Source organism: Ranitomeya imitator, chromosome 4 (genome assembly GCF_032444005.1).
Source record: "Ranitomeya imitator isolate aRanImi1 chromosome 4, aRanImi1.pri, whole genome shotgun sequence".
Taxonomy (NCBI): domain Eukaryota; kingdom Metazoa; phylum Chordata; class Amphibia; order Anura; family Dendrobatidae; genus Ranitomeya; species Ranitomeya imitator.
Window position 1 is genome coordinate 521,263,020 of NC_091285.1, and position 23,622 is coordinate 521,286,641.

The 23,622-nt window shown below is 43.2% G+C and overlaps 1 protein-coding gene across 1 annotated transcript in view; it reads right to left on the reverse strand.

Moving 5' to 3' along the window:
* The window catches only part of IQGAP1 (IQ motif containing GTPase activating protein 1), a 188,812-nt gene that overhangs the window by 29,375 nt on the left and 135,815 nt on the right, over positions 1-23,622 (reverse strand). Inside the window, exons 11-18 of the mRNA XM_069766114.1 lie at positions 23,301-23,385; positions 21,813-21,976; positions 19,963-20,123; positions 18,218-18,342; positions 14,797-14,960; positions 1,752-1,842; positions 985-1,152; positions 606-748 (exon numbers count right to left, since the gene is read on the reverse strand). Coding sequence (XP_069622215.1) covers positions 606-748; positions 985-1,152; positions 1,752-1,842; positions 14,797-14,960; positions 18,218-18,342; positions 19,963-20,123; positions 21,813-21,976; positions 23,301-23,385 — 1,101 coding nt within the window. The remainder of the gene's footprint in view (positions 1-605; positions 749-984; positions 1,153-1,751; positions 1,843-14,796; positions 14,961-18,217; positions 18,343-19,962; positions 20,124-21,812; positions 21,977-23,300; positions 23,386-23,622) is intronic.

Consider the following 23,622-nt stretch of genomic DNA (forward strand, 5'->3'; position numbering starts at 1 on the left):
CATTTCCAGGAAGTTTCACCTTAAAATAATATGAAATATGATGCCTTTGCTGCTTGTAACTGTACATTTGTCATTTACGGTCATCATGAATACTAAACTGGTTACAAGAGCCCAACAGAGGCCAAAAAAAGAGAGACCTCCATCTTACCCATGTATGTCAGATAACCACAAAAGGTATAGAGTAGCATAGCAGTCGTCGCTATCCATTAAAATGGTAACCAATAGAAAACATCGGAAAAGTTATACATTTAAAAGCTAAAATGTATACATCTGTCGAACGTTCTGATGTATACGATAAAAGGAGGTTATAAACAGGATGTTAACAGGCCTAAAATCTGCAGTGTTGTCAGGTTCACTTAAAAATGCCCTGCACCATTCACAAGGTAAGATCTTTCTGCACACAGATAATCTTCACCCATGTTCTACAAGCAGGGAATGCACAGGTCTGCATGCCACCATTAATAATCAGAATCAGGCCTAAGTAAGGCATTAGTGAGCATGATTACTGCAGCCTCTCGTGTGCTGCCTGCAGGTAGCGTCTTCCCGGACTAATGAGCACCTTGTTATTGGGAAGTGTTGTCATGCACATCGCTCTAACCATTTACCTGAAGGTCTTCCTTTGACAGCTGAGTGTTGTTCTGCACAAATCCTGGGGGCTCTTCCCAGCTCCCTTCATTACTATTCAGGTTAAAGTAATAATGATAACCGCCCTTCACCCAGTGCTGCACCCATTCACTGCCATTGTCCCCTACAAGACAAAAACGGTTTACATGAGGAATGACTTTAATTACTCCACTCAGATACATCAATGTAATAATGCCTGCCATGTTCTCCAACAGATTAATGCTCACTAATAACACCCAGAATAGGAGAACAATACCTTATATATCCAACATGTTAAAACCATGTGTAATGATTTCACATAATAATGAAACCTGCAGGGCAGTTGTGGTATCCGAGACAGATTTCTGTGCTGCATCTTACCTGCCGACGCTTTATGTTCCTTCAGGTCTGCCAGTTCCGTCTGATAAGGATGCGCACACTCAGCAGTCACCCCGTAAAGTCCAACATCGGGGGATCGGAGGGCATGGAGGGTTTGGGCACTGTCACCCTTCTCTACTGCCTCATTAATTGCTAGGACACCCTGAGAGACTGGGGGACAAAGAGAAAATCACTAGTTCCATTAAAAGCTTTCAGCAATATAAAAACAATTGGCAAATACTCGTGTGTGTATATTATATATACATAGAATTTATATATCGTGTTATGTATATACACACACATATATACACACAGAACATTAATATATATCCATATATATCTATCTCCATATATACAAAATGAACAAAGAGGCAGCACTCCAATACTTGTTCAAAGTACAAAAGAGGACTTTAACAGCCCTGGCGGTGTGACAACGTTTCGGATACTCGGAGCCTTTCTCTTCACTTCTAAATGACAATATTCATGAAGAATGACAGGTTGCTTTTGTCCCTACAAAGCAATAGAGCCTACAGAAATGCACCGTTGGCTTCTGTTCACACCAGCAGCACTGATTCCATGTAGATCAGACAAACCCCACCTTTACCCATCGCGGCTCCCTGAGACTAATCACTTGGCTGCACACTGCACTATTCTGGTCGGCTAAATACCGGCCAATGGAGGCTCTCACAGCGCACAGCTTTGGGGCTCTTCACAGTCATGTAAAAAGTGTGATGAGGTTAGAAAACAGCGACAGCTGCACAGATACATACATCTTTGGGCATCTTCGGTTTCTTTATTAGAGCGGAATATTCCATCCTGAATCTCATCCAGCCAAAGAACTGCAGATTCATCCCTCGTTTCCTGAGAAGAGAAACATTTTAATAAAATGCATCATTTATTCAAGTTCTGTGTTATACATTTCTTCATTTATCGGAGGAGACTGGACATAAATAAGGTGTTCAGTGGTTGTCAACCAGCAGAGGGCACTGTTACCCACCATGTGTAGATCAAAGGCACAATTTACAAGTGATTCCATACACTGTACAGAAAGATATAGGATGGGTTATATACATACATAAATATACACACACCGGATGCTTCATATGTTCTTAAGTAAGTATTTTACAAGAATCAACAACGGACACCTCATGCACAGGACACAGTCCCATCTTCTAAAGCTGTTGTTTTTGCAGATGATCACATAAGACATTACTGACTAAAGCCACCCCTCCCCCATTGTCTTCAGATATTACAGATTTCTTTTATGTAGTTGGTTTTATGGATACACACAAGACACAGTGTTCATTAGCGTAACTTCGTGTAAACCAATGAAAAAAATATTATTTATGCACTATAATTCCACCCCCACAATACAGATCATTGTAGCAGATATGTTGTAAGCATATTAATAACCATGGGGGGCTATAGGGGGCGATGAGGAAGCAGTCACACCCAGGACATTGGCTATAAGAGAATTTAATGGGTTTTTTGTGTAGTTTATCCATGAGCCCACCACCGCTCCTGCTTCCTGGTTGTGGGGGACGGTGCGCCCCTGAAAAATGGCAGTCATCATTACTCTGCAGCCAGGAAGACGCACAGGGGGACTTGGGCCAGTGATATGGCCGGCTCTAGACCAGTGTGCCCAACTCCAGTCCTCAAGAGCCACCAACAGATCATGTTTTCTGGATTTCCTTAGTATTTCACTGGTGATGGAATTATTGCCCGTGTAGGTGACGGAATTATCACCTGTGCAATACTAAGGAGATCCTGAAACATGACCTGTTGGTGGCTCTGGAGGACTGGAGTTGGGGAGCACTGCTCTGAGCATAGGGTCTGACTGCAGGGCATGCCCCTTATTTAGCTAAACCTGGGTAATGAGCCACTCTGATCCTAAAGGGTGGCCAGTAATCTAGGGGAAATTAAAAATCTCTCCATTACGGAGAACGGAGATGATCTTTGTGGTTTGATTTTACAACCAGTTTGCAATTTAACCCCCCTAAGAACTTAAAACAACCCCTGGTACATAAAGGATACCAGTATGATGAATACCAAATGGGAGAAAAGGAATGTAGTCATAGATTTTGCATTTGGACCCAGGAGATTGCATTTCACCTAATTACAGCATTTCTGAATAATGTAATAAAAAAAAAAAGAGCAGATCTGAACAGAGATTGTACTGACACGGCTGGGCGAGGCATGGTCTGACATCGCAATGTTGGGTAATGCAGGGTCTGGCACATAGCAGTATTGGGCAAGGCATGGTCTGGTTATAGAAAATACTGAATGAGACACAGTATATGGAGATATATATATATATATATATATATACAGTGGGGCAAAAAAGTATTTAGTCAGTCAGCAATAGTGCAAGTTCCACCACTTAAAAAGATGAGAGGCGTCTGTAATTTACATCATAGGTAGACCTCAACTATGGGAGACAAACTGAGAAAAAAAAATCCAGAAAATCACATTGTCTGTTTTTTTAACAATTTATTTGCATATTATGGTGGAAAATAAGTATTTGGTCAAAAACAAAATTTCATCTCAATACTTTGTAATATATCCTTTGTTGGCAATGAGAGAGGTCAAACGTTTTCTGTAAGTCTTCACAAGGTTGCCACACACTGTTGTTGGTATGTTGGCCCATTCCTCCATGCAGATCTCCTCTAGAGCAGTGATGTTTTTGGCTTTTCGCTTGGCAACACGGACTTTCAGCTCCCTCCGAAGGTTTTCTATAGGGTTGAGATCTGGAGACTGGCTAGGCCACTCCAGGACCTTGAAATGCTTCTTACGAAGCCACTCCTTCGTTGCCCTGGCGGTGTGCTTTGGATCATTGTCATGTTGAAAGACCCAGCCACGTTTCCTCTTCAATGCCCTTGCTGATGGAAGGAGGTTTGCACTCAAAATCTCACGATACATGGCTCCATTCATTCTTTAATGTACCCGGATCAGTCGTCCTGGCCCCTTTGCAGAGAAACAGCCCCAAAGCATGATGTTTCCACCACCATGCTTTACAGTAGGTATGGTGTTTGATGGATGCAACTCAGTATTCCTTTTCCTCCAAACACGAAAAGTTGTGTTTCTACCAAACAGTTCCAGTTTGGTTTCATCAGACCATAGGACATTCTCCCAAAACTCCTCTGGATCATCCAAATGCTCTCTAGCAAACTTCAGATGGGCCCGGACATGTACTGTCTTAAGCAGTGGGACACGTCTGGCAATGCAGGATCTGAGTCCATGGTGGCGTAGTGTGTTACTTATGGTAGGCCTTGTTACATTGGTCCCAGCTCTCTGCAGTTCATTCACTAGGTCCCCCCGCGTGGTTCTGGGATTTTTGCTCACCGTTCTTGTGATCATTCTGACCCCACGGGGTGGGATTTTGCGTGGAGCCCCAGATCGAGGGAGATTATCAGTGGTCTTGTATGTCTTCCATTTTCTAATTATTGCTCCCACTGTTGATTTCTTCACTCCAAGCTGGTTGGCTATTGCAGATTCAGTCTTCCCAGCCTGGTGCAGGGCTACAATTTTGTTTCTGGCGTCCTTTGACAGCTCTTTGGTCTTCACCATAGTGGAGTTTGGAGTCAGACTGTTTGAGGGTGTGCACAGGTGTCTTTTTATACTGATAACAAGTTTAAACAGGTGCCATTACTACAGGTAATGAGTGGAGGAAAGAGGAGACTCTTAAAGAAGAAGTTACAGGTCTGTGAGAGCCAGAAATGTTGATTGTTTGTTTCTGACCAAATACTTATTTTCCACCATAATATGCAAATAAATTGTTAAAAAAACAGACAATGTAATTTTCTGGATTTTTTTTTCTCAGTTTGTCTCCCATAGTTGAGGTCTACCTATGATGTAAATTACAGACGCCTCTCATCTTATTAAGTGGTGGAACTTGCACTATTGCTGACTGACTAAATACTTTTTTGCCCCACTGTATATATAGCTCTGGCAAAAATTAAGAGACCACTATAAAATGTTCAGTTTGTCTGATTTTTCTCTTCATAGTTATATTTTTGAGTAAAATGTAAATTGTTCTTTTATTCTATAAACTTCTGACAGTCTCCTAATTTCCAAGCAATAAATGTTGGAAGAGTTCAGAAATCAATACTTTGTGGAATAACCATGATTTTTAAGCACAGCTTTCATGCGTCTTGGCATGCTTTCCACCAGTCTTTCCACTGCTTCTGGGGCAAAAATGTAAGCAGTTCTTCTTTGTTTGATGGCTTGTGACTATCCATCATCCTCTTGATTACATTCTAGAGGTTTTCAATGGGGTTCAGGTCTGGAGATTGGGCTGCCCATGACAGGGTTTTGATGTGGTGGTCTCTTAATTTTTGCCAGAGCTGTATATTAGGTTTATGGTTTCAAGGTATATGTATTTATTGTATGTAACTATATACTAAATGCATATAAAAGGGACCAAGAATGAAAGAATTGGACAGTTGATACTACAATGGCAGAAAAAAAACCTGAAAAAATTGAACCAAAAAGTCCAGGAAATTCCGATAATGTAAGTAAATTCAGCCTTTATTGATAACCAGGTGATAACAGGGGATTTACAAAAAGAGACAAAAATATAATCAATACAGAAAGGGGACACACAATCAGGAGAAAAATAAAACATGTATAACAAGTGGGATCTCATTATTAATGCATATAGAAATGGAACATGCCAAGCTTTTATTATATCACGTCCTATATACAAAATGATGCCAAATAGATAATAAAGTGCTACTGCATAATAATGAGATCCCACTAGTAATACATGCGTCTTACTTTTCCTGATTGTGTGTCCCCTTTCTGCATTGAGTTTATTTTTTTGTCTTTTTTTTATTTAAATCCCGTTATCACCTGGTCATCAATAAAGATCAAATTACTAATTTGGCATATATCAGTATCGGGTAAATCATGGCCTGGTTATAGTAGTACTGTGTAAGGTATAGCCTGGCACATAGCAATATTGGGTAAGTTATAGTCTGATTACAGCAGTATTGGGTAAGGTATAATTTGGCATATATCAGTATCAGGTAGGGCATGGCCTGGTTATAGCCGTATTGGGCCCTATAGAAACAAGGAGGCTCCGTTTCAATAAGGAGATGTGCCCAGCGAGTAAATCATTGAGGACGGCTGCCAGTAATTACTTAGTCAAAGTCCTTTTTGTTCCAAGAGACCACACAGGTTTTCAGTGTAAAACACGACCAAACACTAGTCCGGCTTTGTGTATACGCTGACTGGAAATATACAGCGATAAATCTCGCCAAGGCTCACAGGAGGAAGCCAGATGGCAGTTCTCACAAATCATAAACTGTACACAAGGGCTGTTGTATCACACACTTCTGGGGTCACACAATGAAGGGGTCAATGAAACACGTCAAGAGAAGTGTAAACTGATCAGTAAATGTCTACTGTCCTGGGAAAAACAAAGCGAGCGGGTGATTAGTGACCCGATGTCCTAAACATCGGGCCTGCACAAGAATAAGGCTAGTGTCACACATCCGTGTCTATTTAACCCCGTATAAAACAGAGCGTTTTTCACGTGTCATCCATAATGCTTCAGTTTTGCATTTATGTTGTAGCTCTTTCTTTCTCATCCATTTTTTAAAAACTGAAGCTGTAGACTCAATTTTCAATTATCTATTGACTATTAAAGGGGTTGTCCACACTACTCAGACAACCTCTTCTCAATCCCTATGTTTCCCCCAGTAAAACAGTAACACCTGCACTCAGCTCTGGCGTCCTTCCAGCTGTGTCTGCACTGGAACTCCCAGGGATTGTATGACATTGTTATGTCATGTGAGCCCTGGGAGCCATTGCCAACACTGCTGGAAGGACGCCAGCACCGCAGTGTAGATGTTAGTTTACTCAGGGGGAACTTAGGGATTGAGGAGGGATTTTCTGAGTAGTTGGCAACTCTTAACAATGGATCAGTGAAAATCAGAGACTGGCGAAAAAGTATGCCTTCCATATTTCATATGTGCTCACCTAATCTTCCTAGACTTTAAATGGCCAAGTCTAATGCACAAAACTTACTGAGTCTCATGAATCTGACATGCAAATCAGTTTTTAAAATGGAGGTGTATGGCTCAATGAAACTATGGGTCCATATTACGGTATGTTTATTTACAAAAAGGATGGCACACGGAAATGTACAACTAATCTGTGGATGTAGCCTTAGGATTATTAGTCGTTTTAAAGGGTTGTCCTCTTTGTGCACAATTAATTTTGTCATACAGGTTTTCCAAAAAATAAGGAGATGACATTCAGTCACTCTGCTGGGACCCGCAGAGATCAGCAATGACTTGCGATATAACCCAGCAATAATCACTTTATTCTCTGTCACTGCCACCGTAGGAGAAATTACACTGAAATCACCGGGCTGTGTGAGTATGGAGGTGCTGGGTTCTCCAGAGCTCTTTGTAGACCCCCAGGTAATGGATGGCATCCTCTACTATCTATCAGCCACAGTCTAGGAGCCAATGTCTCCTTTACACCCACCGCTATTAAATACATCTTTATGACCCCAACTACCTATGAGGAGCCCCTATTACCATGACTTATACTAAACCTGAGCTTCACTTACACCAATCACTATTATCTACGTCACTCTCGCACCAACTATTCTCTGCCACGCTGATACCAACCATTACTACATATCCCATAACTATTATTTCTGCCAACCACTATTTCCTGCCCCACCTTCATACCAACCACTATTACTTATGATGCCTTCCTTATACAAGCCATCCTTACCTATGCCAATGACAGTTTGACTGACAGCCATCTCTCCAGACTGCCCCATACACATGTATGTTCCCGGCAGCCGCTCATCTCTTGTGGAAACAAAAGGATCAGGCATGTAGATTCACACAGCTCGATCCTTCTATCCCTCAGCATCCTCTGTCAGAGGAGAGCCAGGAGGCCCCATATACATTAGATGGCCAGCTGATCTCACAGATCTCAGCATGCTCGGTATTCATTAAAAGGATTTTCTGTGGTCTATACAAATTTCTGTAGTCACGCTGTCTACAGATTGTCAAATAATGACAGTGCGCAATGCTAACACTATCAGGAGTCCCCTGTATTCCCAGTGCTGACTACATTCTTATCCGCTCTGCTCAAAGTTCTATTGAGAGAAGCAGATGAGAATCTAGTGAGCACATGACCAGAAGGATGCACGTTTCACATTTACTGTAACATGACAGCCCATTCCCACAGGGAAATCTTGACAGTGTGAGCACTGCACACTCACAATTTGTCAATCTGCATTCTTTAGTGTGTATAGGGGCCTTATGCCCACCACCATTACCTATGCCTATCTTAATTATATAGATATCACTCTTGAACGGTTTTTACAATGTTTTCTTCTCATTGCTGATATGATTTAAAGCCAGTGTCCTTTTATTATGTTCACCCCTGATTCTGTTTTCCACCATGTAATGCATGGTATCCAGCTTTATGTATCCTTCTAACCAGCACAGAACAGGCAGCATGCTTATGCCCGGTGAGTAAGACTGTCATTTACATTACTGGGTTGAGAACATTTAGTTTTCTTTGCATATGGCCAGTAACTGTAATGCTAACAGTAACAATACAGGGACACATAAAATGCAGGAAAGGCACGGCAAACCGTAGCGTCACAGCCCTGCCTATTTCCAGTGCTGCTTCAGTAGAGCGGTGAGAGACCGTGACGTGTGTATCTGGGGAAGAAACTGCAGAGGAGGGAATATGTAATACACCAAGAAAGAGACAACGCCACCACTCTGCCAAAGCACAGGGTAAATGCTCACACAGGTGCAATATCCATTACATTTCTATGGAATTCAATCCGCCCCATAGATGCAGGTTTACCCCGAGGCTCCAGAACCTGACATTGGTTGGAATAATCTGACTTTACATGAGCGGGACCCATTCACTGGGAAACGTCTGAGATGGTAAGATTTGTGTTCTCAAGTACTGACCATAACCCTTCAGAATTAAAGAATATACCAAATGGTGCAGCTCGAGAACACCACTGCCTGTTACACCTGGAGTCCTAGAACTTGGAATCATTTTTTAGATGTTTTTTTTCATACCATAGAGATTTATGGAGTATGAAATAGATAAGCCACTAAAGGGATATTCCAATCTGAATAACTTATTACCCATCTACAAGAAATATGATAATTGTTAGATCAGAGTGGGGGGCCACTTCTAGGACCCCACCTATTGTTATAAGTCCCCGGTTTTCTTCTTGTTCTTCTCGGCTCACACGATTGTGCCCAGGTGGAGCTGAATGGTTGGGTAGGGCACATGCATCAGTGATACAGATATGTGTATGGCACTGGAGAAAACAGCCGCGAGCAACGCAGGATCCAGAATTCTTTGTATCATTAGAGCCACAATCTGTATGTGAACAGCAGGGGGCGTACATGTTCCTCCATTCAGAAATTCCTGGCCGTGTTATTGCGGCCAGTGAGGAACTAGGGGAAAATGGGAAATGAACACCCATCCCGCAATTACTGCTTATTCACCGAATAGTGGATAACGTGTTTTGAATAGAACACCCCCCTGTATGTAGACCACCAACATATTGAACCTTTGCCTTTTGTAAAAAGAGGGTCCCCAGATCTAGTTTTGCATAGCAGCTGTGTAAGGAGGGCACAATCCCTCTACTCAGTTCACCCTAGGATGCCACCACATTGCACTGCAGAATGAGGGAAAGGTCTACATTCCAGTAGATGGGCGCCTAGAGGTCCACTTATTAGACGTGTATGGAATGATTCGTCATAGGTCACTATGCACATATGATTGATACAGGCCCCTCGCACATCCATTCCTGAAGGGGTCCGCTTCTGCGGCAGCCGCTTGTCTTTCACTTACCTTCCATCGCCTCCATTCTGCTTAAAAATCATATTTGACAAAATAAAAAAACATGCATTTTTCAAAGAGAGTCCATTAAGACGGCACTTTCCTAGGTATGTGGCCTGCTAATAAGGCAGCGAGGAGACACCATTACAGTATATGCAGGAGCTGTCATTGATGCTTTCCCTGTACGGCTACGATACATTGTCACCATGCAAGACAGTCAATGCTAAATGCAGAAAAATAGATCTCGGTAAATATATATATATATATATATATATATATATATATATATATATATATACGCACTAACCATGGAGCGCGGTGACATTTACTTCCACATAGTCATCTCAAGCTTTTTTTCTTATAATGTTTTGCTAAATTTGGCAATTGTGTAACCATGTCCTAAGTATCTGTGCTTTGGGTGCACGGCGTACCTCCACTCATGACTAAATAAGGCAATACTGCCCAAGTGTGCAGTGGAGCCCGGTCTAGCAGCCTGAGCTCATGAATAGAAATGGTGATTTCAGCCCAGCTCAGCAGCAGGAGGAAATGCTTGGCCTGGAAACCAGTTCCTGTACAGTCACATACACCCTGCGCTGGAGCCAAGGCATGATCTCGCTGGAAGGTTTAACTCTTGTCTACACTGGCAGGACGCTAGAATCTCATGCTAAGAGAAAAGGTCATGTGCGCCTTCTGAATAAGGCTATGTTCACACATTACGTTTTTGCTGCAGGCAAAACCTGCTCTCTTGGCAATAAAAGAAGCTGCTTACAAAAAGCAAGTTTTGCTGTGTATTTGCTTCATTTTTTTTGCTGTTTTTTATTGTATCTTTTGCATGCTGAAAAAGTTTAGTGCCCCCCCAAAAAAATACACGATGCAACCTGTTTAAGCTTTTTTCCACCAAAAATGTAGCAAAACCGGATACCTTTTTTTGCTGCGTTTTTGCTAAAAGAATGCTGCAAAATCACTGATAGAAGAGACATGCTGCTGTATTAAACGCAGCAGTTTTCCAAATCAGTCAGGGAGAGGGAAAAAAAAACAATGTGTGTGCATGAGACTGCAGCTGCATCCCCCTCCTCCCTGACCACGTTACTTACACATAAACTGAGGAGGTTTCTAAACACTCAAATAACCTTTATAGAGAAAAAGGGGAAAACTACAGTTTGCAGAGAGATGAGCTATGCAAAGATAAAGTGAAAAATAGTTATGTATTACACTGCCTTCATAGAAAGCCAGAAAACCCATATACAGAGGACCTTTCACCAAAGGCTGCAGAGTAGAATACATACATATTTTTTGCCTTTCCGTGGTGGATAGTTTAACAAAGTATTTTGCCCCACAATGTCCTCCCTTTGGGTGTTGCGGCCTGCATATGATTGGTCAGCATCCTACAGGTGAAAGAACACACCCCCTGTGAAAACTGACCACTCCCACTTGGACCGTTTTGTTCCCCTCTGCAGCCATGATTACATCCTGTTCAACATAAAAAATTTGGTGAAAGATTCTAATCCCAACCATGATGTTGATTAGTATGCAAGTATGTTTTGTATTAGGAGTGAGAAAAACTGAAAATTACATTTGGCTGATCACGCAAATATGTTAGTGGTTATATAAATTATCATTTGGCCAACAGAGGTTGGCTTTCAATCTAGGATATAATCTTGCAATCTCAGCAAAAAAATGTTGGATGTTATACAAATGAGAGGTATATAGCCCGGTAGTGAATATATCCCGCTGCTGTGTGTATCTACTGGGGGGCGCTAGGTCTTGTGTCTTCATTTACCAAGATGCCTGCATTAGTGGCCATAACCCAACCATTACTCATGTACTGAGAGCGCGCCATCACCCAGACACACAGCGCTGACAGGGTACACGTGTCACAGCCAGCCCCGCGCTCTCTGGCCACAATACTGGAATCACTCAGTACGGTGCTGGCTTTGCTTTGAACCAGCCGGATATTTTTATTACCTACAGTCTCCAGTCATATAAACACTATTATACACAATCCCCATTGTTCTTACAAGAACACATTGTCACATCTCCTCCTATTCTGATGGAGTTTGTGTAAAGGTGTTGTCCTCTACTGGATGACAGCTTCTTAACTGCTACAGTGCGGCACATAAAAGAGAGGTAGTGACCACTGCGGCCCATCAGAGGACCCTGGTCGGCTACGGCAGTCTCGTGACAATGCGGGTGACGCACCGCCGGCGTCAGATGAAGGCTTTGTCTTTGTAATGTGGGACACTTTAGGTGTTAAGAAGGGGTTGCCTAGTATTAAACAGATCTTTTAATTAAGGAAAAAAAAAAAATTAGTCCGCAGCGGCTGATACATTTTAATAGCGAACGGAAAAGGCAATGACAAGCCGCAGGACTTCCGGACTTCTTAGCTCTCTTCATTGGGCGGATTAATGCGATTTATGAAGAGCCATATCAGTAAGGTCACAACTAAGTCACCACTGCAGCCAGTCACTCCGCTCAGCCGTCAAGTCAATGTTGATGGTGCAAGACCACTGAGCCCAGTGATTGTCTGCAGGGGTTGTGTGTTGTACTTTGCACTGTACGGTCAACAAAGATTAGGGCAGTGGCAGAGAGGCAAGACTGGAGCGGCGGGGGGTAAGTAATGTACATTTTGTTAATTTTAGATAAAGGTAGCCTGAGCCCCCAAAAAATAAACTTGGGCAATCCCTTTAAGTATTTTTTTCTCTATTTCATAGAAAACAATACAGTACAAAGAGTGATGTGTTTTTTTCCCTGGATAATTGGTATGTACAGACTTTCTTCACATCCATTTCCCCTGCCTCGGCAGTCATCAGTGATATTTATTCCCGGGTCGGCTGTTTCCATGCTACTATATCTACAGATCAGATGGCATTTTTCTAAGGTTACCAGCAATTATTAAGAAACAGATAGGAGGGCTGTCATTATCCTGGGGACAGTGACGGGCAGCTCCGTTTATTATCTATGACCTTCATTTGTTAAATCTGTCTAATAATAAAGACACAGCATCAGTAAAGGTACCGTCACATATAACGATATCGTTGCTTTTTGTGACGTAGCAACGATATCGTTAACGAAATCGTTATGCGTGACAGCGACCAACGATCAGGCCCCTGCTGGGAGATCGTTGGTCGCTGGGGAATGATCAGGACTTTATTTCGTCGCTGGATCACCCGCTGACATCACTGAATCGGTGTGTGTGACGCCGATTCTGCGATGTCTTCACTGGTAACCAGGGTAAACATCGGGTTACTAAGCGCAGGGCCGCGCTTAGTAACCCGATGTTTACCCTGGTTACCATTGTAAAAGTAAAAAAAAAAAAAAACACTACATACTTACATTCCTGTCACGTCCTTCAGCGTCAGCTTCCCTGCGTCCCCCAGTGTCAGCGCCGGCCGGCCGTAAAGCAGAGCACAGCGGTGACGTCACCGCTCTGCTTTCCGGCCAGCGCTTACACAGTGCAGGGAAGCTGACGCTGGGGGACGCGACAGGAATGTAAGTATGTAGTGTGGTTTTTTTTACTTTTACAATGGTAACCAGGGTAAACATTGGGTTATTAAGCGCGGCCCTGAGCTTAGTAACCCGATGTTTACCCTGGTTACCCGGGGACTTCGGCATCGTTGGTCGCTGGAGAGCTGTCTGTGTGACATTTCCCCAGCGACCACACAACGACTTACCAACGATCACGGCCAGGTCGTATCGCTGGTCGTGATCGTTGGTAAATCGTTAAGTGTAACGGTACCTTTAGTGAGAAACAGAAGAGATGTACGCACTGCTGGCCATTCATGGGCAATGGTGGTCCCTCCTGGAGTCCACGGATCTTGGAGTGCAATGTAATCTGCACATGGTTAATAATTCAGCAGGATAAAATGGAAGTTTTATTTCTAGACTTTTGTAAACAGAATTACTAAATGTGAAGTACAGAGCACCGATCATAGAAGCATCTAGGCACTTGAGATGTCAGCGGCCACTTGTACTTTTAAATGGTTTCTACTCCAGCCGAATGCATTGATATACAAGTGTAAATCCCCGGGGATGGAATAAAGCCACCAAATATCAAGGGTCTGTGGCAGTGAAGAATTATTTTTCGGTGGTGGAGAATCCGTGTACGGACAGCTATACCGATAAGGCACAATGATTTATACCAACACTTGCTCAATGAAAACTGATAGTAATGATAATGGGAGGTAAATAAAAACCTTACAGTACTCCTAGGTCCTCATCTGCAATAGATTTGTGGAATTCTTCCCTTTAACCCCTTCATGACGGAGCCTTTTTCGATTTTGCGCTTTTGTTTTTGCGGAACAAGTTGTACTTTTGAATGACACCAGTGGTTTTACCATATCATGTACGCAAAAACGGGAAAGGAAATTCCAAGTGCAGCAAAATTGCAAAAAAATACCAAATGGATTTTTTTTTTACCATGTTCATCAAATGCTAAAACTGACCTGCCATTATGATTCTCCAGGTCATTACGAGTTTATAGACACCAAACATGTCTAGGTTCTTTTTTTACTTAAGTGGTGAATAAAAATCCAAAATTTGTTTAAAGAAAAAAAAAGATGGAGTCATTTTGACTGTGTGCTTGAATCAATGCCTTCCCTGTCGTGCGGTAATCTGCAGGTTAATAGCCCTGGTTTCTGAGCCGGGAACGGCGGTGATGTATGCGATATGAATACTCCCGGCCAGAGCCCGACTAGTGGGCGCAACCTCGCTCCATAAACTTGTATTGAGCGAGACCGCACCTACTAGATGGCCACGTAACTAGACGGCCGTCCCACTAGTTGGGTTGGCCGGGAGTATGTATAACCCATATAGTACCTGGCGATCCAGGCTCAGAAACCGGCAAATCCTTGTAGCATATTGTGCATGCACGGGGGAAATTCATAAGTCTGCACTTATCATTTAAGGCTGGACAACCCCTTTAAAGGTTTACCAAACAGCTCACTGACTTGTCAGGACAGTATGGCTTACCTGTGCCTTTTCTCTTTTTGCTCGCACCAAAGTATCCTGGTAATGTTGAGCCACACTGGGTTCAACCCCTTCTAACTTTGCAGCCGGCAGCTGTAATGCTTGCAAGGTCTTCCTAGCATCGCCTTCATCCAAAGCTTCATTTATGAGCCCAATTGCCAAAATTCCTAAAAAGAGAAAAAAGTTTGCTTTCACAGTTATCCATGCATTAGGCATTTACTAATGGAAACCATCTCTCCTTAGAATATGGTCACGCTACCAGCCACAATCTCTCTGTTATCTACTATATAATTGTCTAAGGGTCACTTCCGTCTGTCTGTCCTTCTGTCACGGTTATTCATTCGCTGATTGGTCTCGGCAGCTGCCTGTCATAGCTGCCGCGACCAGTCAGCGACGGCCACAGTCCGGAAAAAAATTACCGCTCCTTCCTCCCCGCAGTCAGTGCCCGGTGTCCGCATACTCCCCTCCGGTCAGCGCTCACACAGGGTTAATGGCAGCGTTGACCGCAGTGTAACGCACTCGGTTAACACTGCTATTAACCCTGTGTGACCACCTTTTTACTATTCATGCTGCCTACGCAGCATGAATAGTAAAAATATCTAATGTTAAAAATAATAAAAAAAATAAAAAAGAGTTACATACTCACCCTCCGGTGGCCCCCCCCCCCGGATCAGGAACCGGCCTTTTCAGCTCCGCGCGACGTCCCGGTGACCGTTGCATGCATTGCGGTCTCGCGAGATGACGACGTACGGTCTCGCGAGACCGCTACGTCATCATCTCGCGAGACCACAATGCAATCTTGGGACCGGACCGCGCGCCAAGCATCGGGAATCGGCCGCTTCGATCCAGAGGCTCCAGGAGGTGAGTATGTAACCATTTTTTATTTTAATTCTCTTTTTTTTAACAGGGATATGGTGCATACTACGTGACTGGCCAATATACTACGTGACTGTGCTGTATACTACGTGACTGGGCAATATACTACGTGGCTCTGTGCTGTATGCTACGTGGCTCTGCGCTGTATGCTACGTGGCTCTGCGCTGTATGCTACGTGGCTCTGTGCTGTATACTACGTGGCTCTGTGCTGCATACTACGTGGCTCTGTGCTGTATACTACGTGGCTCTGTGCTGTATACTACGTGGCTCTGTGCTGTATACTACGTGGCTCTGTGCTGTATACTACGTGGCTCTGTGCTGTATGCTACGTGGCTCTGTGCTGTATGCTACGTGGCTCTGTACTGTATACTACGTGGCTCTGTGCTGTATACTACGTGGCTCTGTACTGTATACTACGTGGCTCTGTGCTGTATACTACGTGGTTCTGTGCTGTATACTACGTGGCTCTGTGCTGTATACTACGTGGCTCTGTGCTGTATACTACGTGGCTCTGTGCTGTATACTACGTGGCTCTGTGCTGTATACTACGTGGCTCTGTGCTGTATACTACGTGGCTCTGTGCTGTATACTACGTGGCTCTGTGCGTAGCTGGGCAATATACTATGTGACTGGGCAATATACTACATGGCTGGGCAATATACTGTGTGGCTGGGCAATATACTGTGTGGCTGGGCAATATACTGTGTGGCTGGGCAATATACTGTGTGGCTGGGCAATATACTGTGTGGCTGGGCAATATACTGTGTGACTGGGCAATATACTACGTGACTGGGCAATACACTACGTGGCTGGGCAATATACTACGTGGCTGGGCAATATACTACGTGGCTGGGCAATACACTACGTGGCTGGGCAATATACTACGTGGCTGGGCAATATACTACGTGGCTGGGCAATATACTACGTGCCTGGGCAATATACTGCGTGGACATACATATTCTAGAATACCCGATGCGTTAGAATCGGGCCACCATCTATTTCTAGATAAATGTGAAAGGGACAAACAGTTTTGTTCTGGTAAAACCAATACATTTGTGGGTTATAAACAAAGCTCAGACAGGCCCGCCTATACTCATTGGCCCGCCTACGCTCATTGGCTCGCCTACGCTCACTGGCCCGCCCACACTCACTGGCCCGCCCACACTCACTGACCCGCCCACACTCACTGACCCGCCCACACTCACTGGCCCTCCTATATTCATTGGCCTGAACGGACATGCAATATGATTCCATGCATAATAAATACAACTAATTCAAACCTTAAAGAATAAATGTACTTTCAAGTAACATTGCAGAATAAGCGGTCATGTGTGCGTACATGAAGAATTCCACAATTTCTGGCTATTATGTGACTTGGATCCTGAATTTTCACCAGTTTCCCCCTCGGTTCTATCTATTAATTTGCAATTGACTCAGAGCTGGTGGGAGGAGACCATCTGCTATACAGTCCTATACACATCGCAGCACACAGGTGGATTCCTGCTCTTCATTCTTTAGTTATCAGACAGAGAAAAGCAGCAACAGTATGGAGTATGTTATACAGCTTTGCTACTGAGCTGTGTAGATCTGAATTCAGCTCTGATGGAGGTAAAAGACTTGTCAGCAAGATCAGTACAACCTTTTCTTTTGTACAGGAGGTGTAGCCTGACATCTTACTTTGCTGACAAGCCATCTTACATTGAACATGATGGCAATTAACTGTTTTTTATTCAGAGTGGATGAGTTGAGGAGGAAGAGAGGATTAGAAGAGGCTCATAAGTGGAGTAGCAGAATTTTTCTCTGTCAATTTATATTACACCGTTTCTCACATTTGCTTCCACTGTTGATTTATACAAAGTTTGTTGAAAGTACATTTCCCATCAAAGTTATTGTAACTTATGTAGTGTAATGGGACTATAACGTATAAACACATTTATGCAAGACCACTGAAAAATGTCAGTTCTAGGCTCACAGATAAAGAGGTGTATTGCAGATATATCCAGCATTTAGTTTCATGCATCTAACCAAGACATCATCTGAAACTCAGAGTAAGGTGTCAATTTTTGAAAGCCCAAATAGATCAAAACTTTAAAAGCTATCCAATATCTGCCAGCAGCACATTGGGCTGACAGCCATTCCTTTTGCTTCCCTCATACACATGCGCGGAGGCGCAGTTCAGCTTCTAACGACGTCTAGGGACAGCTTATCTACCCTGAGAATAAACGCATGGAGAGTGGAATTCAAGACTCCTTATCCTTCTGTCTCATGGAAATATTGGGAGTCGCCCAAATATTAAAGATAGTTGGCCATTCCTGCCAAAATCAGGCGCATAAGGGCCCCATTCCTCCATTACTTAGATGAAATGTGCTGAAAGCATACAGAGAGCAGTAGGGATCAAGAAGAGGCAGTCTTTTCATTTCATGACAAATCACCTACATGCTGCAGTGTCTCACAATCCTTCATCATGTCATTTTTGTGACTGCAGGCTCACAATGGAATAGCCAAGTGTCTGTTAAGATGGTTTCCAGTAACTATCATGACAACTTACTGGCGTGCTCCTCGTGTACAGTGTTATTAACCTGATGTACACATCCCTGGATGTCGTTCCATGTAATAAACTCATTCCCTTCTTCCCGGGCCTGTTGTTTCAATTTCATCAAATCATCAACGTACCTGTCAACAGGAGAATAATCAGTACAATGGACAGCAGTGTGTGCATAGTAACATAGTAACATAGTTAGTAAGGCCGAAAAAAGACATTTGTCCATCCAGTTCAGCCTATATTCCATCATAATAAATCCCCAGATCTACGTCCTTCTACAGAACCTAATAATTGTATGATACAATATTGTTCTGCTCCAGGAAGACATCCAGGCCTCTCTTGAACCCCTCGACTGAGTTCGCCATCACCACCTCCTCAGGCAAGCAATTCCAGATTCTCACTGCCCTAACAGTAAAGAATCCTCTTCTATGTTGGTTGAAAAACCTTCTCTCCTCCAGACGCAAAGAATGCCCCCTTGTGCCCGTCACCTTCCTTGGTATAAACAAATCAGCGAGATATTTGTATTGTCCCCTTATATACTTATACATGGTTATTAGATCGCCCCTCAGTCGTCTTTTTTCTAGACTAAATAATCCTAATTTCGCTAATCTATCTGGGTATTGTAGATCTCCCATCCCCTTTATTAATTTTGTTGCCCTCCTTTGTACTCTCTCTAGTTCCATTATATCCTTCCTGAGCACCGGTGCCCAAAACTGGACACAGTACTCCATGTGCGGTCTAACTAGAGATTTGTACAGAGGCAGTATAATGCTCTCATCATGTGTATCCAGACGCATATACTATAATCTAGAGGGACGGAATGTTATTCTGTTTCCATGTAGCAATATTCGTCACAATGACTTTGTTTCCAAGCATACACAATGATTACTACCTGATTTATTGCTCTAAAAGATAAACTTATTGTCTGCCATGAATCAAGATTGGACAGTTAGAAAAATCATCATTCCTACAGAAAAGAGTACTGGTAAATACTGAAACCTACTGGTAAGGCCTGTGTCTTTAATGGACTAAGACTCCTTATACTAGCATGTCTCCCTCTCTCTAGACTCAAAGCCAAACCAGATCTCATGCTTTGCACTGAGGAAGGGAAACACCCTGAAACAAGTGTCTGCCATTGAGATTCTGGTGTGACTTTTATCCCAAATCCTGTGGAAAGGCTCGTTAAAGGGTCAATATTGACTTTTAGGATTGCTACTTCCAATAAGTGGCACTAGCGTTCTAGTCCTCATCCTCTCTGAAGAGACCATTTGAATCTATATAAATGTGCAATTCCATGGTATCGTGAACCATATTCCAGATTTATATCACTGATGGACTGAGCCTCTAGGTACAAAAATAGGAAATGCTCTTTCAAATAAGGGTGAAATATCCATGGCATACAGATGCTTAGCACTTTGCAATACTTTAATGATCTTGTAATGCAAAATGGAAGCTTTATAAAATATGCTCATGTTTTGTAGGTATAATCTGAGCAGCTAAATATTACCTACTGAAAACCATGGATGTAATATTGAGAAAAATAAGCTCAGGTGTAGGCACCCACAAGCCTCATGCACAAGTGTGAAAATACAGTGGTAAAACCATAACTGGCCATGTTCACTATTATCAGCACTGAATTAAGTGACTTAAGAAATCTTCAGTGAAAAGGAATGTGAATGTAACTTAGTGGAGGTGGATAAAAGTTCCCTCCCTAGAAATTCTCTAGTGAAGTCCAAGATGAATTCCCAAACCTCTGCAGGTTTTCATCCTCCACGTCCATCAGGCCGGTGACTTGGTTGGTCAGCTGCTTGCACACACTGTTCACATCTCCAGAATCTAAAGCCCTGTTGATGAGGGCCACAGAGGACAACATCTCCACAGCAACGGAGAGCTCCGGATGAGTGAGGTTTCCCTGTCAGAAAGGAGGTCTCAGATCAGCTCACTAACTGGGATCATTATTAGAGCAGACAAATATATAAAGTATAAATCAGTATCACCCTGTATAGTGTATGTTTTCATGTGCTGAATGAGGAGTCCTTGAGAAGTACCTGTCACCAGGTCAAAAGTGGCCAGTTTCTGCTCGTATTTTATTCCCACTGTAGGGATTCAGTCGCTCTGGTAGGCATTAGGCAGTATTCACACAGGCAATGCAGTTTTTACTACTTTCCACAGGTTACACAGCACTAAAACAAACTCAGACCTAAATCCCTAGCCTTATCCAGGCGCTAACTAACAGAACAGCCCCTGGCTACTCATACACTGCGGAGCTCACCCCGGCTCGGTCAAACAAAAACGCTATTGTCCATGCATTTAATCACGATCATATATGTCAGTTTGGGCTCACCCTAACACCCTAATATTACAGTCCTTTTTCCCGGAGAAGACTTCATAGACAGAAAAGGCATGATCCCACCATTTGTGGCATCCTCTCCTGTCTGAGCTCCAGCAGCTTCCAGCGCCAAACGGTTCAACTCTGGACATAATTCATACCAAACAGGCTGCAGCTATCTCTGACTACTTAGCACAGCCTCCATTCAGAGAGACACCCCGGCATGTCTCTTTCTCCCAGCTACAGCTCACAATTTGGCTGGTCATTCACCAGCAGCACACAACTGTGCTCAACATCTAGCAGACTGACAGTCAGGAGACTGCCACACAATGAGATATTTCCTGGTTCTTAGCAAAACTCTACAGGTGTATCTAATCAAGACACTGCAGCGCTGGGAATTTAACCCTGTCCTTTCCAGCTATGCTACACTACTATTCCCCTAAGATTTCCATTTATTTTTTAAATCCAACATCTGATTCTATAGATATGGGCCTTTTAGTTCGGTGAAAATATTTATAGTATTTTGCCAAGGGGCGTTGCTCACAGGGTAATAATGCACGCCCCCAAAGAGCCTGGGAGCACCACCACTTTGTAAAGACAATAAACATTTGCACTAAATAAAAAGGCCCATAATTCTGGTACTGTATGCCGAATAATAAAAAAAAACAAAAAGAATAATAATAAGGGAAGCAAAGGGAATAATATAAGAGCAAATTCTGGACAGTTGACCTGGTGACAGGTCCTCTTGAAAAGCCTAGCTGTGGGGTTATCATAGCATATAGGGTTAATTCACCGACTCCTATGCCATGCAGTATATATGGAATGCAAGTTGGGTGAAGAACTTAGGCCGGGGTCATACTTGTGAGTTCTATGCGAGAAACCCGCACGAGTCTCTCTCAAGTCCCGGCACTCGGGACCAGAGTTTGTGGCTGTATGTATATCTATGTCCAGAGTGCCGTGACAGTGCCGGGTATTGATGCGAGAGACTCGTGCGAGTTTCTCGCATTGAACTCGCAAGTGTGACCCCGGCCTTAGAAGTATGAACTGATGAAATGTGAAGAAGTGAATTATGTTCAGCCTTCGAACAGTCATACATATAAACAGTATCTCCAGATGATCCTTAGTTTACCTTTTCCAGTCCTTTAATCATGACAATTAAGCATTTCTGTATTTTTCATTTGTACAATGTACTGCCTGCAGCTATTACCATTAATAACTAAATCCCAATGGATCCCTTGAAACATTTCTGCTCGGTCACAATCTGGCGCTTACCTCTGGGCTCTGCTGCTGTAATGTGGCGAGCTCTCGCTGATAAAGGTCTTCTGCAAATGGGAAGACCTCCGGCAGCTGTGCATCGGGGTTCAACAACTCCTGTACAGTCTCCTCAGCCACCCCCTGTCTGATGGCATTATTAATCCGGACCACTGCAACGTGCCCTGGAAATAAAACAATTAAAACATTTTAGAGTTTCCAATGTCAATAATTGCAATAGATCCATTGCATCCACTTTTACCCACCCGTTGAGTTTAATGTGCGGATCAGCCTAGTGTCTGCCGCAGTCTTCTGAACTGCCCTATTCACATTAGTCTGTTCTCTGTACATGCACGATCTATCATGGACACGGACAGCACATAGTTAAATGGTGATGTCACCAGAAGTTAAACGTTGGAAATGATGACCCTATATTATGATGATAATGCGCTAACATAGCACATCTGTAGTTAATAAATTGATTTTAGGAGGAAAACTTGGGGGATGACTTGTAAACATTTCGACCATGCTGGAATTCCTGTTACTGTTGTGCGACTTTTTTCCCCAGCAGAAAACATGGAGATGACACAACAATTCCCTTGATTCCCAATATGTTGCCCATCACGTGTCATACATGGCCCCTTATTTTCTTGGAACTTGACCAGTAAAATCTTCTAAACTGAATAGCAATCCACCTCAGCAACAGAACCATTACACAGCACTTTGCTGGACACTTGTGACATTGAAGGTTACAGGAGACAAATGTCTTTAGAGACATATACTTGTGGTCAACACACAATCATGTACAGTGCCCCCCATTTATACAATCATGGACCCGCATAAATAGGCTGCAAATCAACCAATGAACAAGTAAAACAATCATTTCCGCTTGCTTAAAAAAAATCTTCCTCCTCGGCAGCACATCGCCTTCTGTAAACAGGACATGTGCTGCCGAGAACATGATGTTCTAGGAGCACAGAACAAGATAGTTCTCGGTGCATAAAAGTGCGGTCCGCCTGCCTAGTCACCCATTGATCGCCTTTCATATAGCTGATCGGCGGTTGTTGGTCGGACAATGTCTGTAGATGCAGCCATATACAAAGAAAATTAGAAAAATAACTGATGGCGACAACATTTCTTTTTAAATGCAAAGTACCAATTTTCCGCACAACTTTATATTTTGGCTTTGAACTGACAAAAATGACTGTGCAGTAGCCCCTGCAGCTACACGGGTCTGGGGTTTAATGGCTGCAAAGTTTGTACAGATGTTATTACATCCACCATGAACAGGCTTGCATTGTGTTCACTAACAGCAATTACGGTAATGGCGGCCTCTTCTAGATAAGAGGCAGGGCAGATGGAGCAAGAATGCATTATTCCATCTAGTGCTACTATGGAGTACCTGGCGCACTGCCACGAGTGCATTCTGTACAGGGGCCGGGAGCATCCATTAGGCCCTTACCTGGCTCCCACCATCACACACTACCACACTGCGTTACGGATACCTACTCCTCTGCAGCTGCTGCGATAAGCCATTGGCAGCGTCCACTCCAGCCTGCAGCTCCTCCTTCTGTAGGGGGCCAGGGAAGCCGTTCTGTAGGGAATTCATGGAACACATCACATCAGTACATGTACTAAGCCTGGGAAACACTAGAATACAACATGCTCATTATCACAGGTTACATACAGTGAAGTGCAGCTGCATATTAGAAATGAGAAAACGCTTATTCATATAGTGAGTTTTTAACGCTATACGCACTGAATGTGCCCTAGCATGTCTGACAAATGTGTACAGTTTTCAGCAATTTCCAGAAAAAAACAAAAACTTTAT